Source organism: Schistocerca americana, chromosome 6 (genome assembly GCF_021461395.2).
Source record: "Schistocerca americana isolate TAMUIC-IGC-003095 chromosome 6, iqSchAmer2.1, whole genome shotgun sequence".
Lineage (NCBI taxonomy): Eukaryota > Metazoa > Arthropoda > Insecta > Orthoptera > Acrididae > Schistocerca > Schistocerca americana.
This window is the reverse complement of record NC_060124.1, coordinates 196,394,795-196,414,739: the sequence shown is the minus strand read 5'-3', so window position 1 is coordinate 196,414,739 and position 19,945 is coordinate 196,394,795. Positions and strand designations below refer to the sequence as shown.

General features: G+C 37.8%; 1 protein-coding gene across 1 annotated transcript in view; it reads right to left on the bottom strand.

Moving 5' to 3' along the window:
- The window catches only part of LOC124619544 (inactive dipeptidyl peptidase 10-like), a 380,569-nt gene that overhangs the window by 50,956 nt on the left and 309,668 nt on the right, over positions 1–19,945 (bottom strand). The window contains exons 11-12 of the mRNA XM_047146009.1: positions 19,029–19,163; positions 8,889–9,096 (exon numbers count right to left, since the gene is read on the bottom strand). Of these exons, the coding sequence (XP_047001965.1) occupies positions 8,889–9,096; positions 19,029–19,163 (343 nt within the window). The remainder of the gene's footprint in view (positions 1–8,888; positions 9,097–19,028; positions 19,164–19,945) is intronic.

Sequence of the window (19,945 nt, the reverse complement as noted above, 5' to 3'; positions counted from 1 at the left end):
CCAAAGTGGGTGACTTTGTTTTAGTAGAGTTTGAGGCAAAAAGGAAAATATATTATGTAGGAAAAATTCTTTCAATTGTAGGAGAGTAACCCGAATGCGAAGTTACATTTCTTAGGAAAAGTTTGAACCTAGAGAACAAATTTGTGATGCCTGTAGTTCCAGATATTTCATTTATTGACACAAAATGCATAAAAAATGTTATTGCCTAACCCTACTACAACACATAGCAAGAGAAAAAGACAACAATCTGCTGTTTCATTTGAGATCAACTTTGCTTCTTATGATGTTCATTAGAACTTGAGGCACTGTCTCACTGTACCCACCATTAAAAATTCATGAGTACAGAGATACACTTTCATGATTAATTTTTTTTAAAGGAAAGACAATGTTAAAATTTATTGTACCACTTTGAACATACTTAAGCACAGTAAACATGGTTACCATAAGATATTAAACCAATAAAGATCTTTTAAAAGTGTAATTTGGATTTTAATTTTTGCATCTCACTGTTCCCACTCTTCCCCTACATCTAAGAGAGAAGCTAAAAAAAGTATGGCAGCTAATCTAATATGCAGCATTAAGATGTATCGGAAAATAATCTGTAAACTGCTATTTCACTGAGGAAATCCTACAGAGCCAAGAGATAAGAAATATCCTGAACTCAAAGCTAAGATACTTTCCTTTGTACATGACAGAAGAAGAGTCAGGATAGATCTCTCTCAATGAATAAGAGTTAAGTTTGTTTTACTCCCACAAACTTAAGGGTGTGGTTTATATTTGGGTGCAGCTTATGTTCAGACCAATATGGTATCTTGAACCCTCAAACATAAATTAATGTTGTCCACACATCCCACCTTTAATTTGACACATGTACATAATAAATGTTAAGACTGTGAATGACTGTTGCCAAGATAAAGACATATTCCCTCCCATTCCACCAAGTGTGTGTAATGTTTTGGCACTAATATGTAATGGAGTTTCAGGGGGCACAGCGAACTATAAAATTCTGTCAGAGTTTGTTGAAAGCTCAAGAACACAATGTTGAATCCTTTACTATGATGTTTGGAAACTATTTATAAGAGACTTCAGAAGTAGGTATGTTTTCATTGCTAAACACAAACTTATAGCATGTTAACATATTCTGTATGTGTAAATACTCTGATCAGCTCAAAGCTGTAGCACAATTTGATTTGGAAATCAAAGTTACAAGTGAATAGTAACTGCTTTGCTTTATGTATGAACATCAGACTCTATTTGTTAATTTCAAGTAGTTGTATTTTTTGATACAATTTTCCTAAATGACTAGTTAATTACATAAAGGTAGTCAGGTATATTTTATTTTATTACCTTATACAAATGATACAGTCATTTCAACAAAGACTTTTAGGTGGTAGTATCTGCAAAATTGTATGTGATACTGAAAATTTATAATGAGTATGATTTTTGTTTGTTAGCTTGTGTGTTCTCAGTGAAACTGATATCAAAACACTTGTTGCAGCTAAATGGACTGTGTTAAATAATCTATTCAAAATCACGTTTTTCATATTCCACAGAGGAAATGAAAAGAAGTGTGGTTTGTTCATTGGTTTTGTGAGGGACAACAACATTATCAAATTATTTGCATAATGAAAACTGTGCATTGTAAAGGAATAAAAAGATTGAAATATGACAAGGTGGAATGGCTCAACTTACTTTGACACCATTGCTGATATTAACAGGATTTTCTTCTTTCTTGTACTTATATTATCTGTATGCAATTTTTACACAGAATATCAAAATACTGTTACAAGCTGTATTTGTATAAACTATATTCTTGTACTTATATTATCTGTATGCAATATTTACACAGAATATCAAAATACTGTTACAAGCTGTATTTGTATAAACTGTATTGTTCATGTGGCAACTGGGGCTTGGTTGATAGCAATGATATAAATATTTTATATAGAAACATTTTATTAAAGAAATGTTCCAAATTTAAGATTCAAGAAAACTATATCCGCTTCAAAATCTGGCCATGCTAATGATTATGTGTTATAGGACTCACATAGTTAATTTGAAAACTGTGATCTATATTACTAAACAATTACATGTTCCCAGCTGAAGATTACCAATCTAACAACTTCCAGGGCAACAAACATTTGAGTTTCATTATTTCATATAAATATTGATCAATTTTAAAAATTTAAAGTGCCTTAATAATCCTACTAATTATGAGGAATAAACTTATTTTAAAGGTTTGGCACAATAAATCAAATATTAAAGTTAGAATCTGTGTATATGTCTTTAGGCAGTGAAATTCATGCTGCAGAAATTACCTTGACTATATTTGTCCAGTATTTGAGAAAGAGAGCGCTTAGCGACTTCAACAAACTTTACACATAATTTCAACACTTTATGAACATTCAATAAAACTTCATTATTGAGTATGATGTTGTAATTTATTACTTCTTCACTAATAATTCTATTTGCAACAGTCTTTGCAGACAGTGTCTATGCACACCAAATTATCATTGTATGACATACAATTCATAAACATTGAAATGCATGAAAAAATAGCTGTTTTACACACGGGACTTTGATTATTTAAAGAATTGGGGTGGGGGTGGGGGATTACTGATTTTTTACCAAATACATAATATCTTTCTTTGTTTTTAAATGTTGTAATCAAAGAAATGTTACTGCTCAATACTCAAAAATGTTGCTGCCTAATCATTCAAATTTTAGAATGGAAACCTTTCAAATGTCCAGCATTACTATCTTGTAGCCCTGATTTTTCTGTATACTTTTACAACATGTTGTTGTTGTGGTCTTCAGTCCAGAGACTGGTTTGATGCAGCTCTCCATGCTACTCTATACTGTAGAAGCTTCTTCATCTCCTAGTACCTACTGCAACCTACATCCTTTTGAATCTGTTTAGTGTATTCATCTCTTGGTCTCCCTCTATGATTTTTACCCTCCACATTGCTCTCCAATACTAAATTTGTGATCCCTTGATGCCTCAGAGTATGTCCTACCAACTGACCCCTTCTTCTAGTCAAGTTGTGCCACAAATTTTTCTTCTCCCCAATTTTGTTCAATACCTCCTCATTAGTTATGTGATCTACCCATCTAACTTTCAGCGTTCTTCTGTAGCTTCTATTCTCTTTTTGTCTAAATTATTTATCGTTCACGTTTCACTTCCATACATGGCTACAGTCCATACAAATACTTTCAGAAACAACTTCCTGACACTTAAATCTATACTCGATGTTACCAAATTTCTCTTCTTCAGAAACGCTTTCCTTGCCATAGCCAGTCCACATTTTATATCCTCTCTACTTCGACCATCATCAGTTATTTTGCTCCCCAAATAGCAAAACACCTTTACTACTTTAAGTGTCTCATTTCCTAATCTAATTCCCTCGGCATCACCTGACTTAGTTCTACTACATTCCATTATCCTCATTTTGCTTTTGTTGGTGTTCATCTTATATTCTCCTTTCAAGACACTGTTCTTTGCTGTGTCTGACAGAATTACAATGTCATTGGTGAACATCAAAGTTTTAATTTCTTCTCCATGGACTTTAATTTCTACTCTGAATTTTTCTTTTGTTTCCTTTACTGCTTGCTCAATATACAGATTGAATAACATTGGGGATAGGCTACAACCCTGTCTCACTCCCTTCCCAACCACTGCTTCCCTTTCATGCCCCTCGACTCTTATAACTGCCATCTGGTTTCTGTACAAATTGTAAATAGCCTTTTGCTCCCTGTATTTTACCCCTGCCACCTTCAGAATTTGAAACAGAGTATTCCAGTCAACATTGTTAAAAGTTTTCTCTAAGTCTACAAATGCTAGAAACGTAGGTTTGCCTTTCCTTAATCTATTTTCTAAGATAAGTCGTAGGGTCAGTATTGCCTCACATGTTCCAACATTTCTATGGAATCCAAACTGATCTTCCCCGAGGTCAGCTTCTACCAGCTTTTCCATTCGTCTGTAAAGAATTTGTGTTAGTATTTTGCAGCTGTGGCTTATTAAACTGTTAGCTATTTAAATATCTCTCCTACTCTGAATCAGTCAGCACTAAGCCACAGTTGTGTACAATCAATTGTGTCAAGTTCCTTCCATTTGGTCACATATATAATTGTAAATTGCCACTCACACACATATATGTATGTGTACTCTACAGCTCTGATGCTGATAACCTTGTCATTGAATGCCATCCTGATTTAGTTTTTTTGAGATTTCCCTAAATTGCTCCAGGTGAATGCTGGGGTGGTTCCTTTGAAAAAGAAAGCTTGATTTCCTTTCCCATGCTTTTACAATCCAGGCTGGTACTCCCTCTCTAATGACCTCACTGTTGACAGAAGGTTAACGCCAATCTTCTTTCAGTGCCTCAACTATTTAGTGAGGTGTTACCATTAGTCTTTGAAACTATTTATACTCATGCAATTAGGTTTGACTCTTTGAAGATTTTGTGGATTCATGATCTATTTTGTAGTAACAATGAATCTTCTTATCTGGAAGCTGTTCATCATTAACTCTTGAGCTGGTGCACCGTTTTTCATAACATGAGAGGGCGTGCGGCGCACTTTGTAGGAAGGTGTAGAATAGCTGTTTCTGTGTTACCAAGCTAAACATGTATGATCAAAATCACAGTTTAATCTTAGTTTGTATAAACAATGAGAAAATAATATGAGCTAAACCACTGTTTGATTAAATAATAATGAAATAAATTTTCACCATAACACTCTGTTGCCAAGGGTAGGTGTTACAGTGACAGTAATGACCCACTTAAAGCATTAAGCAGTGCAGTTCCATCAGATCCCAGCCAGCTACTTATTCGATCACTAATTATCTCATAGGCAACTGCCTCAATGTGCAATAACGTTGCTAGTTTGTAATTGGGGTAATTTATTTTGCACAGATGACATATTTTTTCTCATCTGGCTCACTTTGTATTTAAAATTACTGCCGCTCACTTGGACATATGACAACACAATTTGTTGCTGTTTTTCCTGAAGCAATAATGAAGGAATAGGCATGGGTTTGCAGTTGTGAAACAATAATGGAACCACACAAAATCATTTTATTTTTGGTTGGCGCACTTTATACATAGGCATACCAGCACAAGGGTTAAAGTACTTAGTGTCAGTAAACGTTCTTTAATTGTGTTTGAATTGGTTGAGATTCCCAATTTCTTGCTCAGATGGAAGCTTGTAAAATACAATTGTACCAGTGCATAATATCATTCTGGACTCTACATAAAAATTATATTTTTGTCTGGTATTGTGATTGTGCAAATCACAATTCACCTGATACTAATTTTTAGTATTATCAACAAAAAATAAAGGTACTGGGAATGGAGTGTAAGAATTCCAAAATCCTTAAAAAGACCTCGCTGAGATGAAGTCATATGCTTTACACAGTATTCTCACTGCTCACTTATGCTAAGTAAATATCGTATTTACCATGTGCACACTGCTCCAGAAGAAATTCCATTAAACAGAGATTGAAAGTGTGCAAAATAAGCCAATACTTTTATCTTTATGACTGCGTAATGAGAGAAACTTCTTAGAGCAACATGTGCTGAGCTGAGCATCTATATTAGTTTGTCCACATCTTGACTCCATTTTATCTTGTTATTCATTGGATCCCAAGGAATTGTACACAGTGTTTCATTTAGTGAATGACCACTAATGTCTACTCCTGTTGCTAGCAGGTCTTTTTTGCTCGTTTCAAATTTCATGCTATGAGTCTTTTTGTGGTTAAATTGTTTGCTGTAACCAGTTGTAGTCCTTCTTCATGTTTTCATGGTGTAAAGACTGTTCCATAAAATTTCGGGCATCCAGCCACATAAATTCAGCTTCTTCTTATAATATTTTGGCTGAATACTGTCCTGCCATCTTCAGAGTGAGCCGAGGTGACTAATGCTCCAGCATTTGTTTCATCCTTTTTCACCCTAGGATTGAACCATTGCATATGAGGCCAAAGATACACATGGCATCATTCCACATGGTGATATCAATGTGTCACAGAGAGCTGCACTGTCGCAACTCTTTGTGATATATTACAGAAATTGCCGGATTCCATGATTTGTCATAGCTGAAGCCACTATCTCTATTAATTAAATTCATCATCAACACAATTTCAATTCCTTCTTTCACTACTGAGTCTCAGAAAGATGAAGTTGAGGCTAAAAAATGGTTCAAATGGCTCTGAGCACTATGGGACTCAACTGCTGAGGTCATTAGTCCCCTAGAACTTAGAACTAGTTAAACCTAACTAACCTAAGGACATCACAAACATCCATGCCCGAGGCAGGATTCGAACCTGCGACCGTAGCGGTCTTGCGGTTCCAGACTGCAGTGCCTTTAACCGCACGGCCACTTCGGCCGGTGAAGTTGAGGCTAAAATTTTGACATTATCGTACACCATAGAGTGTCCAGTATCAAACAGTGCTCCGCCACCACAGATTTATTAAGATGTAAGAGATGGGTGTACCTGCAATGCTCTGTGTATCTCTTCTGTACTGTACATGTTGTCTGTCCGATGTATGAATGGCTGCACTCACAGGGGTTGGGTAAACACAAAGTGAAAGTGATTTTTCACCATCCACCAAAGACTACAGCACTCCTGGGCTTTGTTAAAGATGATTTGGTGCTTTGGAAGCCTGGGGTTTGTCAGATCCCCTGTGAGTGCGGCCATTCATACATTGGACAGACAACACAACACGAAAATGTCGAAATTTTAGCCTCAGCTTCATCTTTCTGGGACTCATTAGTGAAAGAAGCAATTGAAATTTGGTTGGCGATGAATTTAATTAATAGAGCTTGGACAAATCATAGAATCTGGCAATTTCTATAATTAAATCACAAAGAGTTGTGATAGTGCAGCACTCTGCAACACATCGATATCACCATGTGGAATGACTGTGCAGTTATAGATTTAATTTCCATGCATATGTTACACCTCTTTGCTGCCTATCACTGACTCTGGCACCTTGTGTATCTTTGGCCGCATACGCAGTGGTTCGATCCTCGGGTGAAAAAGGACAGAGCAAGTGTTGGAGTGTTAGTCACCTTGGCTCACTCTGAAGATGGCTGGATGGTATTCAGCCGAAATATTAGAAGAAGAAACTGAATTTATGTGGCTGTATGCCTGAAAATTTATGGAACAGTTGTAGTCCTGTTTAACTATCATGTAAGCTGAGTCTAGTAAGTTTGAGGCTGCACCCTTGGTTAGTTTGCTTGTGTCAACAGTAAATATTATAATTTTTGAATCATCCTGTAAAGTCATTGGAAGATCATCTATGTAGATTAAGAACAAGAGTGGATGCAGTGATGATTCTTGTAGGAAAGGTGTTGGCAAGGTCACAAGATGTACCAACACAAGAATAATTATTTTTTGGCCGAATAGCACTTCAACCATGAGGTTGTTTATGGCTTTCTCTATAGAGAATCCTTTATGGAAGCTAAACTGAGAAGCAGCAAAAAAGTTCTGGTCAGAAAAATGACCACTTCCTTAAAAACTTTAAAAATTGGAATGAGTGAAACATGTAATTTATTAGATGCATTTTGCTCTGTCAGTGCCACCATTTTAACAGGTGAGTGTTTTTGGGTGTATGCAGGTACAAGTGAATGGTTGACTATCCTACTTTTTATACATTGTTTCCATCCTGAAATTCCTGTTTTCATAAAATCAATTTGAAAGTTCATTAGTTAGGCAATGGTAGAACAGATAAAATATTACAGAACTGATTTACAAAGTCATAATGAACTGTACATGTGTACAAAGAATACTCTGGACTGACAACTTATTTTGTCTAATAGCTAAATGCTAACTTTCCTAGAACCAGGTCTCAGTGAAAGTATAGATTTGAGATGGATAAACAGTAATATCTCACTGCCTCAATGTTCACACTCTACACAGGGTGAGTCAAAAAGGACTTTACAACTTTGGTATGATATAGAAATTTATTGAGATAACTTACAGAGTTGGTTGATATGTCATTTTGTAGCAAACAACCTCAAGTTTCACATAAAAATGTGAAGTGTCATTTTGAGTCAATGTGAGCAGCATTTGTTATGTGGCAAACAACTCACCAGTAATCAATTTTTTCCCATACTCATTGCAACAAATCAGGCATTACTTATTCAACGGCAGTGTAGATTCAGTTTTTCATTGTATGGTAGGGGCGGAACATACACACACTCTTTAATGAACTTCCAAGAAAGAGGAGTTAGGTGGCCATGTGATTGGCCCTCCATGGCCAATCCACTGATCTGGGAAGCAATTATTGAGGAAACTTTGAACTTCTCTGAGGAAATGAGGTGGTGCACCATCCTGCACAGTCCCATCATGGTCATCTTCATCAATCTGGGGAATTAAAAATTTTTCAAGTAATCCAGATACACAATACTAGTGAACGTAGCCATTTTAACTGTGCACTACACTGGCACTCCTGGTTGAGGAATGAGGTATTCTTGCACTATATGAATCAAACTTTAGGCTGTTTGCTATAAAATGACGTCTAGCAATTCTGTAAGTTATCTCAATAAAAATCTATGTCATTTCAAATTTGTAAAGTCCTTCTTGACTCACCCTACGTATTGGACATACTAATCTTAGATCACTTTTTTGGTACTTCTTTCACAAGTACCGAAAATTATATTTGAAAACATGCCATGTGTAAGAAAAAAACTAAATTTAATCTGACAGATATACAGGATCTTGTAAGACTGGTTTCAGTCTTAAATATCCAACTTAGAATCTTTGTCTCTCAATGTTTCACACTGTCATTATTTTATCTACCTTTTGTAGTAAGAGTAGTTTTCTTATATCTCTAAGAATCATTCAAAGCTTTCATCTTTCACTTTCACTGTCGAATAGTGTATACACATACTTGCGGTACTGCTATTCTCTGCAGTCTGTCTCTGAGGTACTTGAGGTCATCCAGCATAGCAATTCTTGCATTGGATGTAGTTTCCACTAGAGCATGAAATGGTGGTCCTGGTCCCAAGCATTCCAGTACATAATAATGTGGAGAAATCCCTGGACTGAAATGGGGCCATGCATATAAGCATTCTTGTTCCATATCTGTGGTCTCATTCCTGAAACATTGTACATGGCGATAGATAATTTGGTTAGCAAATGGTTAAATAAAAAATATATATCTCAGTTGTATCTAATCTACATTCTTACAATCTATTTCCTGTCAAACATAGATGTAACTGAAAAAGATTTCTGAAAGCAGCCCAATATTCTGGCACTAAAATGATTAACAGAGAGGCAACAGCTCAAAATTGAGTTAAAGAGACACATTACTAACATCTCCTACCATAAACAACTAAATTTCTGGAATTACCAAAGCCTGTTAGTACTCCTGCAGCAGTATGCAACGGTTTGTCCAAAAGTTCTCAGAATGGCACTGCCTGGAGCAGAGCATGTGTAAACACATTTTTCTGTCTAGGGATGTGTTTTGCAAGTCCTTATGAGTTCAGTATTGGCTCTGACATTATCTGGGACGTTTTTGTCAGCCCACAGTAACTTGTTTGGAGCAGCTGTTTTACTCTCTCCTTGTTTTTATGAAGGTGAGTGAAACTGGAAAATGCACAGCTGTGGAATTTTGATTCCTGTTGCAAAATAATTCCATAGAAACTAGGGTTTAAAAAATGGTAACATGTTTACGGCAGACAAACCTCATTCTTCATCTGAAACTGGCCAAACACAGGAAAAATGTGTCAACTTGTGCTCAAAGACCAACAACAGACCATGAACACATGTCAGAGTTAAATTAGATTGTCTTGCAGCTCATTTTGGCAAATTTCAATACATGCTTTGGGATCGAGGAGAGCCACTGCGAAATTTGTACCTCACATTCTGACTCAGCAGCAAAAAGAGTGCTGAGTGGGAGCGTGTTGTGATTTGGAAGAACAGCTCCAGACTGATTCAGAATTTTTTCCATGGTAGTCACTAGTGAGTAGTGCTGGTGTTATGGTTATGACGCTAAAACCAAATAATGATCAAGCCACTGTCATTGCCACTGCCCAAGAAAAGCTTGCCAAGAGAAGTCTAATATCGAGATGATCCTCATTTGTTTGATGTTGAGGAGGGGGGGGGGGGGATAATGCACTCAGAGTTTGTTCCACCAGGAAGGTTCTGAGAAAACTGTCTAACTGTGACTGTCAAAAAAGATATGATCTGTCACAAACAGCGCTTCTCCTAGTGCAACCATCCAGTGTACCAATTTTTGACAAAAAATAGTATGACTCTCTTGCCCCACATATCTTGCTCATTTGATCTAGCTCCATGTGGTTTGCACTTGTTTCCACACATGAGAGAGAGAGAGAGAGAGAGAGAGACAGAGAGAGAGAGAGAGAGAGAGAGAGAGAGACAGAGAGAGAGAGAGTGAGAGTGAGTTGGGGGGGGGGGGGGGGGGGAGGGTTGAATAACTGTCAGTCGTCACTACAGATGTGTATAAAAACGTTTACGACAATGGCTTCACTGACTGATAAATCTATTTATATTCTGAAGTGTATTTTGGAGGTAATAAGGCTGTTTTGTAAATAATCAAAATTGAAATGCACAGCTTTTAAAAATGTCCTTTTTTGCCTCAGTATCTCTTTGTACATAATTCAGTAAGGCTTCATAGTTCATTATGAATAAATTTTAATTCCCCTTTAGCATATAACTAGATTAACTAGGTGCACATTCTACACATTTGTGTGTAGCAGTCAGTCTTAATAGGTCTACGACTTTGCTTCCACCATTTTTTCTCGAAGTTCGGGGTTTTATCACGAAAAACTTACAAAACAATTATGTTTCATAGTATTGCCCATCGCTGGCCACCACATTCTCCCATCTTTTGGATAGCATACGAATCCCGTGGCAGAAGAACTGGATGTCTTTTGTGGGGATCCATGAATCGATTCAATTTTGCACTTGTTCATATGATTGGAAGTGCTGGTCAGCCAGACTGTATGCCACTGATCGAAAAATGTGGTAATCAGAGAGAGCAACATATGGAGAATAGGGCGGGAGGGATAGGACTTCTCATTTCAATGTTTCCATGTATATTTTGAAGGGTTTTGCGACATGGGGTCGAACACTGACCTGCTGCAAAATTACCTTTATGAGTCTGTTCGGGGCTTTATCACGAAAAACTTACAAAACAATTATGTTTCATAGTATTGCCCATCGCTGGCCACCACATTCTCCCATCTTTTGGATAGCATATGAATCCCGTGGCAGAAGAACTGGATGTATTTTGTGGGGATCCATGAATCGATTCAATTTTGCACTTGTTCATATGATTGGAAGTGCTGGTCAGCCAGACTGTATGCCACTGATCGAAAAAGGTGGTAGTCAGAGAGAGCAACATATGGAGAATAGGGTATATTTTGACAGGTTTTGCGACATGGGGTCGAGCACTGACTACCTTATGATGCAATTACAAATTGACTAATATTTTTGTGGCATTATGTTTACAGATGCCTAAGCTTATTGTATTACACCTATGACCATCCACCTGAACCCCACTTGCCGCTACTGCCGTCTATTGCAAAACGACGGAAGCAAAGTTGTAGACTTAATAATATGGCTAGCTATGTAAAATCACTAAGCAGGTCTAAGGCTTTCACTCGGTCCTTTGTTGGCCAGTATGGTGTGGCAGATGAACATAGCAAAACCAAAGCCAAAATTTTAAATTTCACGTTCAAGAAATTGTTTATGCTGGAGAATCATACAAACAAACTGTCATTTGACCATCTGATAGACTCTCATAAGGAAGACATACTACACTACTGGCCATTAAAATTGCTACACCACGAAGATGATGGGCTACAGACGCGAAATTTTACTGACAGGAAGAAGATGCTGTGATATGCAAATGTTTAGCTATTCAGAGCATTCGCACAAGCTTGGCGCCGGTGGCGACACCTACAAAATGCTGGAATGAGGAAAGTTTCCAACCGATTTCTCATACACAAACAGCAGTTGACCGGTGTTGCCTGGTGAAATGTTGTTGTGATGCCTCGTGTAAGGAGGAGAAATACATACCATCACATTTCCGACTTTGATAAAGGTCAGATTGTAGCCTATCACGATTGCGGTTTATCGTATCGCGACATTGCTGCTCGCGTTGGTCGAGATCCAATGACTGTTAGCAGAATATGGAATCGGTGGGTTCAGGAGGGTAATACGGAATGCCGTGCTGGATCCCAATGGCCTCGTATCTCTAGCAGTCAAGTTGACAGGCATTTTATCCGCATGGCTGTAACAGATCATGCAGCCACATCTCGATCCCTGAGTCAACAGATGGGGACGTTTGCAAGACAACAAACATTTGTACGAACAGTTCGACTACATTTGCAGCAGCATGGACTATCAGCTCGGAGACCATGGCTGCGGTTACCCTTGATGCTGCATTGCAGACAGGAGCACCTGCGATGGTGTACTCAACGATGAACCTGGGTGCACGAATGGCAAAATATCATTTTTTGGGATGAATCCAGGTTCTGTTTAAAGCATCATGATGGTCGCATCTGTGTTTGGTGACATCGCAGTGAACGCACATTGGAAGTGTGTATTCGTCTTCACCATACTGGCGTATCACCCAGCGTGATGGTATGGGGTGCCATTGGTTACACGTCTCGGTCACCTCTTGTTCACATTGACGGCACTTTGAACAGTGGACATTACATTTCAGATGTGTTACGACCCATGGCTCTACCCTTCATTCGATCCCTACGAAACCCTACATTTCAGCAGGATAGCGCATGACCGCATGTTTCTGGATACAGAAAATGTTTGACTGCTGCCCTGGCCAGCACATTCTCCAGATCTCTCACCAATTGAAAAAGTCTGGTCAATGGTGGCCGAGCAACTGGCTCGTCACAATATGCCAGTCACTACTCTTGATGAACTGTGGTATCGTGTTGAAGCTGCATGGGCAGCTGTAACTGTTCACGCTATCCAAGCTCTGTTTGACTCAATGCCCAGGCATATCAAGGCTGTTATTATGGCCAGAGGTGGTTGTTCTGGGTTCTGATTTCTCAGGATCTATGCACCCAAATTGCGTGAAAATGTAATCACATATCAGTTCTAGTATAATACATTTGTCCAATGAAAACCCATTTATCATCTGCATTTCTTCTTGATGTAGCAATTTTAATGGCCAGTAGTGTAATAAGCATCCCTGGTGAACAGAAACAGCTGAAAGATTTGAAAGCAAATAAGTCACCAGGTCCGGATGGAGTCCACATTCAGTTTTACAGAGAGTACTCCATAGCATTGGCACCTTAACTAGCTTGCATTTATTGTGAATCTCTTACCCAGCACAAAGTCCCAAGTGACTGGAAAAAAGTGCAGGTGACTACTGTACATAAGAAGGGTAAAAGAACGGACCCACAAAATTACAGACAGATACCCCTAACTTCAGTTTGCTGCAGAAACCTTGAACATATTCTCATTTCAGATGTAATAAATTTTCTTGAGGCTGAGAAGCTTATGTCCATGAATCAGCATGGTTTTAGAAAGCACTGCTCTTGTGAAACTCAGCTTGCCATTTTCTCACGTGATATACTGTGAACAATGGATGAAGAGCAAAGCAAATTCCATATTTCTAGATTTCTGGAAAGCATTTGACATGGTGCCCCATTGCAGGCTGTTAATGAAGGTATGAGCATGGTTTGAAGACTCCTTAAGTAATAAAACCCAGTATGTTATCCTCAACAGCTAGTGTTCTTCAGAGATAAGAGTATCATCAGAAGTGCCTCAGAGAAGTGTGACAGAACTGCTGTTATTCTATATATACATAAATGACTTGGCAGATGGGATGAGCTGCAATCTGTGGTTGTTTGCTTATGAAGCTGTGGTGTATGGTAAGATGTCAAAGCTGATGACTGAAGGAAGATACAAGATGATTTAGACATAATTTCTAGCTGGTATAATGAAAGGCAGCTCACCTTAGATATGGGAAAATATAATTTAATGTTTATGAGTAGGAAAAACAAATCTGTAATGTTCAGATACAACATTAGTAGCGTACTGCTTGTCAGTGTCACATTGTTTAAATATCTGGGCATAAAGTTGCAAAGTGATATGAAATGGAACAAGCATGTGAGGACTGTGCTAGGGAAGCCGAATGGTCAGCCTTGTTCTATTGGGAGAATTTTAGGAAAGTATGGTTCATCTGTAAAGAAGATCACATATAGGATGCTGGTGCAACCCTTTCTTGAATACTGCTCCAGTGTCGGGGATCCATACCAGGTCAGATTGAAGTAGTACATCAAAGCAATTCAGAGGCAAGGTGCTAGATTTGTTACTGGTAGGTTCACACAACACATAAGTGATATGCAGATGCTTTCGGAACTCAAAAGTGAATCTCTGGAGGGAAGGCAACATTCTTTTTGAGGAACACTCATGGAGCTGACTGCTGAATGATAATACTGCCACCAACATACATTGAACGGAAGGACCACAAAGATAAGATATGAGAAATTAGGGCTCATATGGAGGCAAATAGATAGTCATTTTTCCCTCACTCTCTTTGCAAGTGAAACAAGAAAGGAAAACCCTACTAGTAGTAATGGGTATCCTCTGCCACTTACCATACGGTGGCTTACAGAGTATCTGTGTAGATGTAGATGTGCGATTATATACAGAGTGGACCATTTTAATCAATAATGGAGAATAAATCAGTATGGAGATGAGGTACAACAAAATGTTTTAGATTTAAGTTGTAGGTGGCAAAGATAGTCACACATTGCTGCTAATGGCCATGACAATGAAAGCAATTTTCAAGGTTATTTGGAAGTTACGGTGATTTTTTAAAATGGGGACCCTAATATTTGATTTAAGATCGGAAAAGAGTGGCAACATTTATATATAAAATGATACGTTATTAAAAGTCATGGCAAGGTTCAATCAAGGTCAAATAAGGAAATATGTTTTTAGTTCTAGTAGGAATTAACTCAGAATACAGGATGGATACAGCCAAATACAATGTTAAATGCAGACTGGAAGGGGCATAAAAGGTCACATATCATTATGAATAACCATGATTTTAAAGGTAACTGTTGAAGGTCATTTGAAGGTTGAGTTCTGTTTCATGGACCCCCCCCCCCCCCCCCCACCCCTTGTTTGACTGTTAAGTTTTACTTAACGCATTTATTGGCAAAAATAAATACATCACATTGTGTAAATGTTATTGTGGCATTTGCAAGACAAAACAAACATAAATAAAACATAGATAATTGATTTACAAGTTGCTGAATGAGTCTTCTTGCCTCTCATTCCTCAGGATGCCCATTCCAGTTTGTACCTAACATTGCATTTTGCTGTATCCCTCCTCTATTCTAAATTAATCCCTACTAGAACTAAAAAAAATATTTGCTTATTTGTCCTTCACTGAACTAGCCATGACCTTAAATAACGTATCATTTTATCCATAAAATTTGCCCTGTTTTCAAATATTGACTCAAATATTGGGGTTCCCACTTTAAAAAATCACTGTAGCTTCCAAATCCCCTTGTAAATCACGTTCAAGGTCATAGCCATTAGTAGCAATGTGTGACCCTCATTGCCTCGTACAGCTTTTATCTAAAAACGTTTTCCTGTATCTCATCTCCATCCCATCTCCATCCCATGGATTAAAATGGTCCATAATGTACAAGCACAAATACAGATACGTAGCACTAGATATCTCTCATAATCCAAGGAATATTATTCTTCTAGCAGATAATATGCAATATATATGGGGCCAATTTATTGCAACTATTTCACTTTGATTTACTCTTATATTACTAACATAGTACATATCCACAAAAGCTTTCTGTCATTTTTCTTTTTTCATCATGATCTTAGCAGTGCAATTCATTTATTTTTGAGGAATTTGCATTTTTTCATCATTTAACCTTGTATCATTTGGTACATACTCCTGCACAGTTCTGAAACTTTGTTTTAAATTTGCATTGTAATACTTTTCTTTTCCTGTAGTAGATCTATAAAAAGGTGCAATGTCAGTCCTTTCCTTGATTGTTATGAAGTATGTTCAGACACTGAGTTCTCACTGAATTAGGACCACCTCTTAAAACTATGAATTTGGTCAAGCAGTAATCAAGAAAAATCTTGGTGCACTATTGTAACTACAAGAGGAATCAGTTGATGGCCTCTTTGTCAATGAAAAATAGGCATTATGCCCAGAAAGCAGCACAAGGACTCAGCCTGTTGAGATATAATGAGCATCTGTAATCTACCAAGGAAAGCAAGAAATGTTTTGATTATTTTCATGATGGCAGTTGGATGGATGCATGAAAGAAAGTAAGAAAGAAATACAGGTGAGGCAGTTTGAGTCCAGTCATCACCTTACATAGATGGAGCAGTGGAGCAGATCAGAGGCATAAAGTTCCATTTGGATAGAACATCATGCATGCAGATTATTAGACTGCTGTTAAATCAGCCAAAAGTAGTCCTAAAGATTCTGAAGCTCTAAAATATTAAGACCACTTTTGGTGTATGGTCAGTATTATAATTTTACTTACTGGGATGTCACTCATAAACTTGAAGTTTAACTTAATGTGTGAACTTTCTATTGACCTTGTCCATATCTGGCTGATCACTCTCACAACTTCATATGACTACTGGAGTAACAGGCTAACTAATTAACTATGTGATGAACTTGACAGTCAGATGAAATGAAAAGCCACTTATACTGTGGGAAATCTGCCCAACCCTACTGACTATCTATAGCAAGCTTAAAGGCTTTGTAAAACTTAATAGCTTGTCTCTTAAGAGTGGCTGAACAGCTAGCAGATTTAACCAACTCCTTCGTGTCACTGTTTCCAGGTATCAATGAAAGTCTTATTTCTACTGCCTCTTTGATCATGAATCCAGTGGCATCACAATGCAACTTCATCTGTTTGAAATCAAACATGTGTCATTCCTTAATGCTCTGCTCTGCGTTTTCAGACTGGCCAAAGAAAACACTTATTAGGTGCTCCATAGAGTGTTGTAAGATACAGCATGTAGTCTGTCCAGTCTGTCATCCAGAATCACATCAAATACTGTGAATTCCAGGCATCCATAGCCCTAGCTGATCTTTGACAAAGATCACTAATCCTTTTGTGCATTGAGTACAGTATGGTATTTATGTGGTACTTTTTCAGGATCCTGGCAATCTTGGCAGTGGTCAGCCCTGAAATTCTGCTGTCCACATTAATCATCTACTACATGACATTCATCTGGAGAGAATGATTTACTTGTATCTCTGAGTAGCCATTCTTGAGGAAGGTTAACCTGTAGATGAAGTGCACAAATGTACCATGTTGTTTCTACTTCATCAAAATGTCCAGGAACTGTATATATCCATTTTCTTCTATATCCATAACAAACTTCATGTTGTCATGTGGGCTTTTCAGGTGTCTCAGGAATTCCAAGGTTGTCTTCACCATAATGGCTAAATTAATGATGTGCTCCTTGGTGTTCAGCACAATATTTCAGTGTCCAAACTAGTCATCTTCTTCACGTGCTCCAATTTGTGTTGTTAGATGTACTCACTGCCTTAATTCTGACTGGTTCTTCATTGAAATATTGTACATAAAATGGAAGCAATACACCTGTTGAACCATCAGAAGCATACTACCAATCACTAATGCTGAGAAAACCTGAGAGTTCACATAAATGTATTGTCCACAAAGCTGTAGCACAATTTTGATTTCAAATGCCTGGTTTCCAGAGTTCTTTTCTTGAAGAACTATATGTGAGTTTTCAATTCCTGGAACTTGAGTTAACAGAGCTACTCTATAAAACTATTATTTGAGTTTACCATAACATAGGACATTAATGGTGGTGAGTGTGCATTAAAACACTTTGACTGTATGCTTGTTCAAGCGGCCCTTATCCATTAACAAGTAGATTTTTAGCAGAACCCATATGGAGAAAGATTATAGCCATCTGACAGATTCTGGTCTAATCTTGGGTTATTAAGGAGTTAGATAGTTTTATGAATCACAGCTAGTATAAAATTAGTCTTCATTACTTTGTGTCTCAGACTTTCCCGCGATGACTCAGTTTCCTGCCAGTAGCTATCTGATTGCAATAATACAGCTGCAATACCCTTATGTGCTGTTAGGACACCTATATCTTTTTTCCTCATGAAGGGTCTGCATTACCCTCTATTTCACTGCAAAGATGTTAGTATTTGGCTTTTTTAAGGGCTTTGGATGGCTGTTTTTTTCTGAGGAGAGCCAAAATATGACTTGGTGTATCAGCTTTAGGTGATGTTCTTTCCTCTTGAACCAAGATGATGCCTTTGGTAAGCACAGAGCTCAACTCATGAAGTTCTTCTCCAGCCAGCTGATTACTTTCCTCAAGCTGGCACAAACAAGTCTCAGGTGAATAGAACTTGTTTCATTATGTTGCAGTAATTTTTCACTTACAGATATTGCTGGTTGTATAACAGTTTCTGCCTACCCTCACAAATGTGCAGGCCATCACACTGGAAGCAGCAAGGTCAAGCAACAGGTGAACAAATTTAAGGCATTGACCCTGGTATGACCCTTTACAAAAACCAAACTTATGTGCTAGAGAACCTAATTTTTCCTCATTGTGTTGATAGAATACCACAATTTCGACAAATGCCACAATATGTCTCTATTCCAGCTCCATTATGAGAAGGCCAGTCTCATAAGCAGTCTCATGAGCTTGAGTAACAGCTTTGTAACATATGCAAGCTATGTAGGACCTCCACCCTGTAGAAGTGCACTATATAAGAATGCAGGCTTCCTCAGTGAATTTTACTGTTGAAATCTTCTTGTTTTATCAGCCAGGTAAGTTCTAGAACTGCATTTTCAAGATGATTCTTTTACTCGGCTGATAACAAGCAGTTTTGCTCAGTGCATGTTGTTATTTCTCAGATTTTATACTTAGTGTTTTCATAACAAAAGATAAATAAACTACCATATTACAAAACCTGTTCTTGTTGTTATTATTTACATTTTATCTGATAAATGACAATAATTCATGCATAAACATTCTAAATTACCCAGAGGCAAAGCTGTCCATATCCCTTGAGACACAGCTGAGACATTCCCACATTGCTGCGAGCTCATTACCAGTCGATCCAACACGATATATGTGGCGTACACCTGGTGAGTCATCTTCTGTTGCTACGAAGTACCTGAAAATAAATTTAACATTTGTATTTGTACATTTACCACAAGATAATATAAAAAGAGACAGATATAAGACTGGCAGCATTGGATTGGTTTTCCCTGACACAATTATCAGATTTAGTATTTCTTTACATTCAAAGGTGTACTTAGAAAGTGAATGGACCAATATCTGAATGGCAATGTGTGTTTCATTGCATACATATGAACTGTTAGGTAACAGAAATAACAATCCCTCTAGCAATATGTGTATGGCTTAGGATCACTTATTACTCATTTTGATGAGATTTACGACAACCGAGCGAGGTGGTGCAGTGGTTAGCACACTGGACTTGCATTCGGTAGGACGATGGTTAAAATCTGCTTCCGGCCATCCTGAGTTAGATTTTCCATGATTTCCCTAAATTGGTTCAGGCAAATGCTGGGATGGTTCCTTTCAAAGGGCACTGCCGATTTCCTTCCTGATCCTTCTCTAATCCGAGCTTGGGCTTCTCTCTAATGACCTCGTTGTCAATGGGACATTAAACACTAATCTCCTCCTCCTCTTTTTTAGTTGTGATTCTAAACTTGCAGTAAAAAATTACAGAGTGTGTGACTGGCTGGCCATTACTTACCTTCAGAAGGTGACATTACAGTGATGTAGATAGACACATTTAAAATCTCAACTATTAGTTCCTTTCTCAGGCAGGAAAGAGCTTTGGTTTGGGTAAGATTAGAAAAGTCTTGCAAGTCACTCAGACCCCAATCTGCAAGGGACCCACCTGTTGCCCCCTATATCTTTGTTCTCATC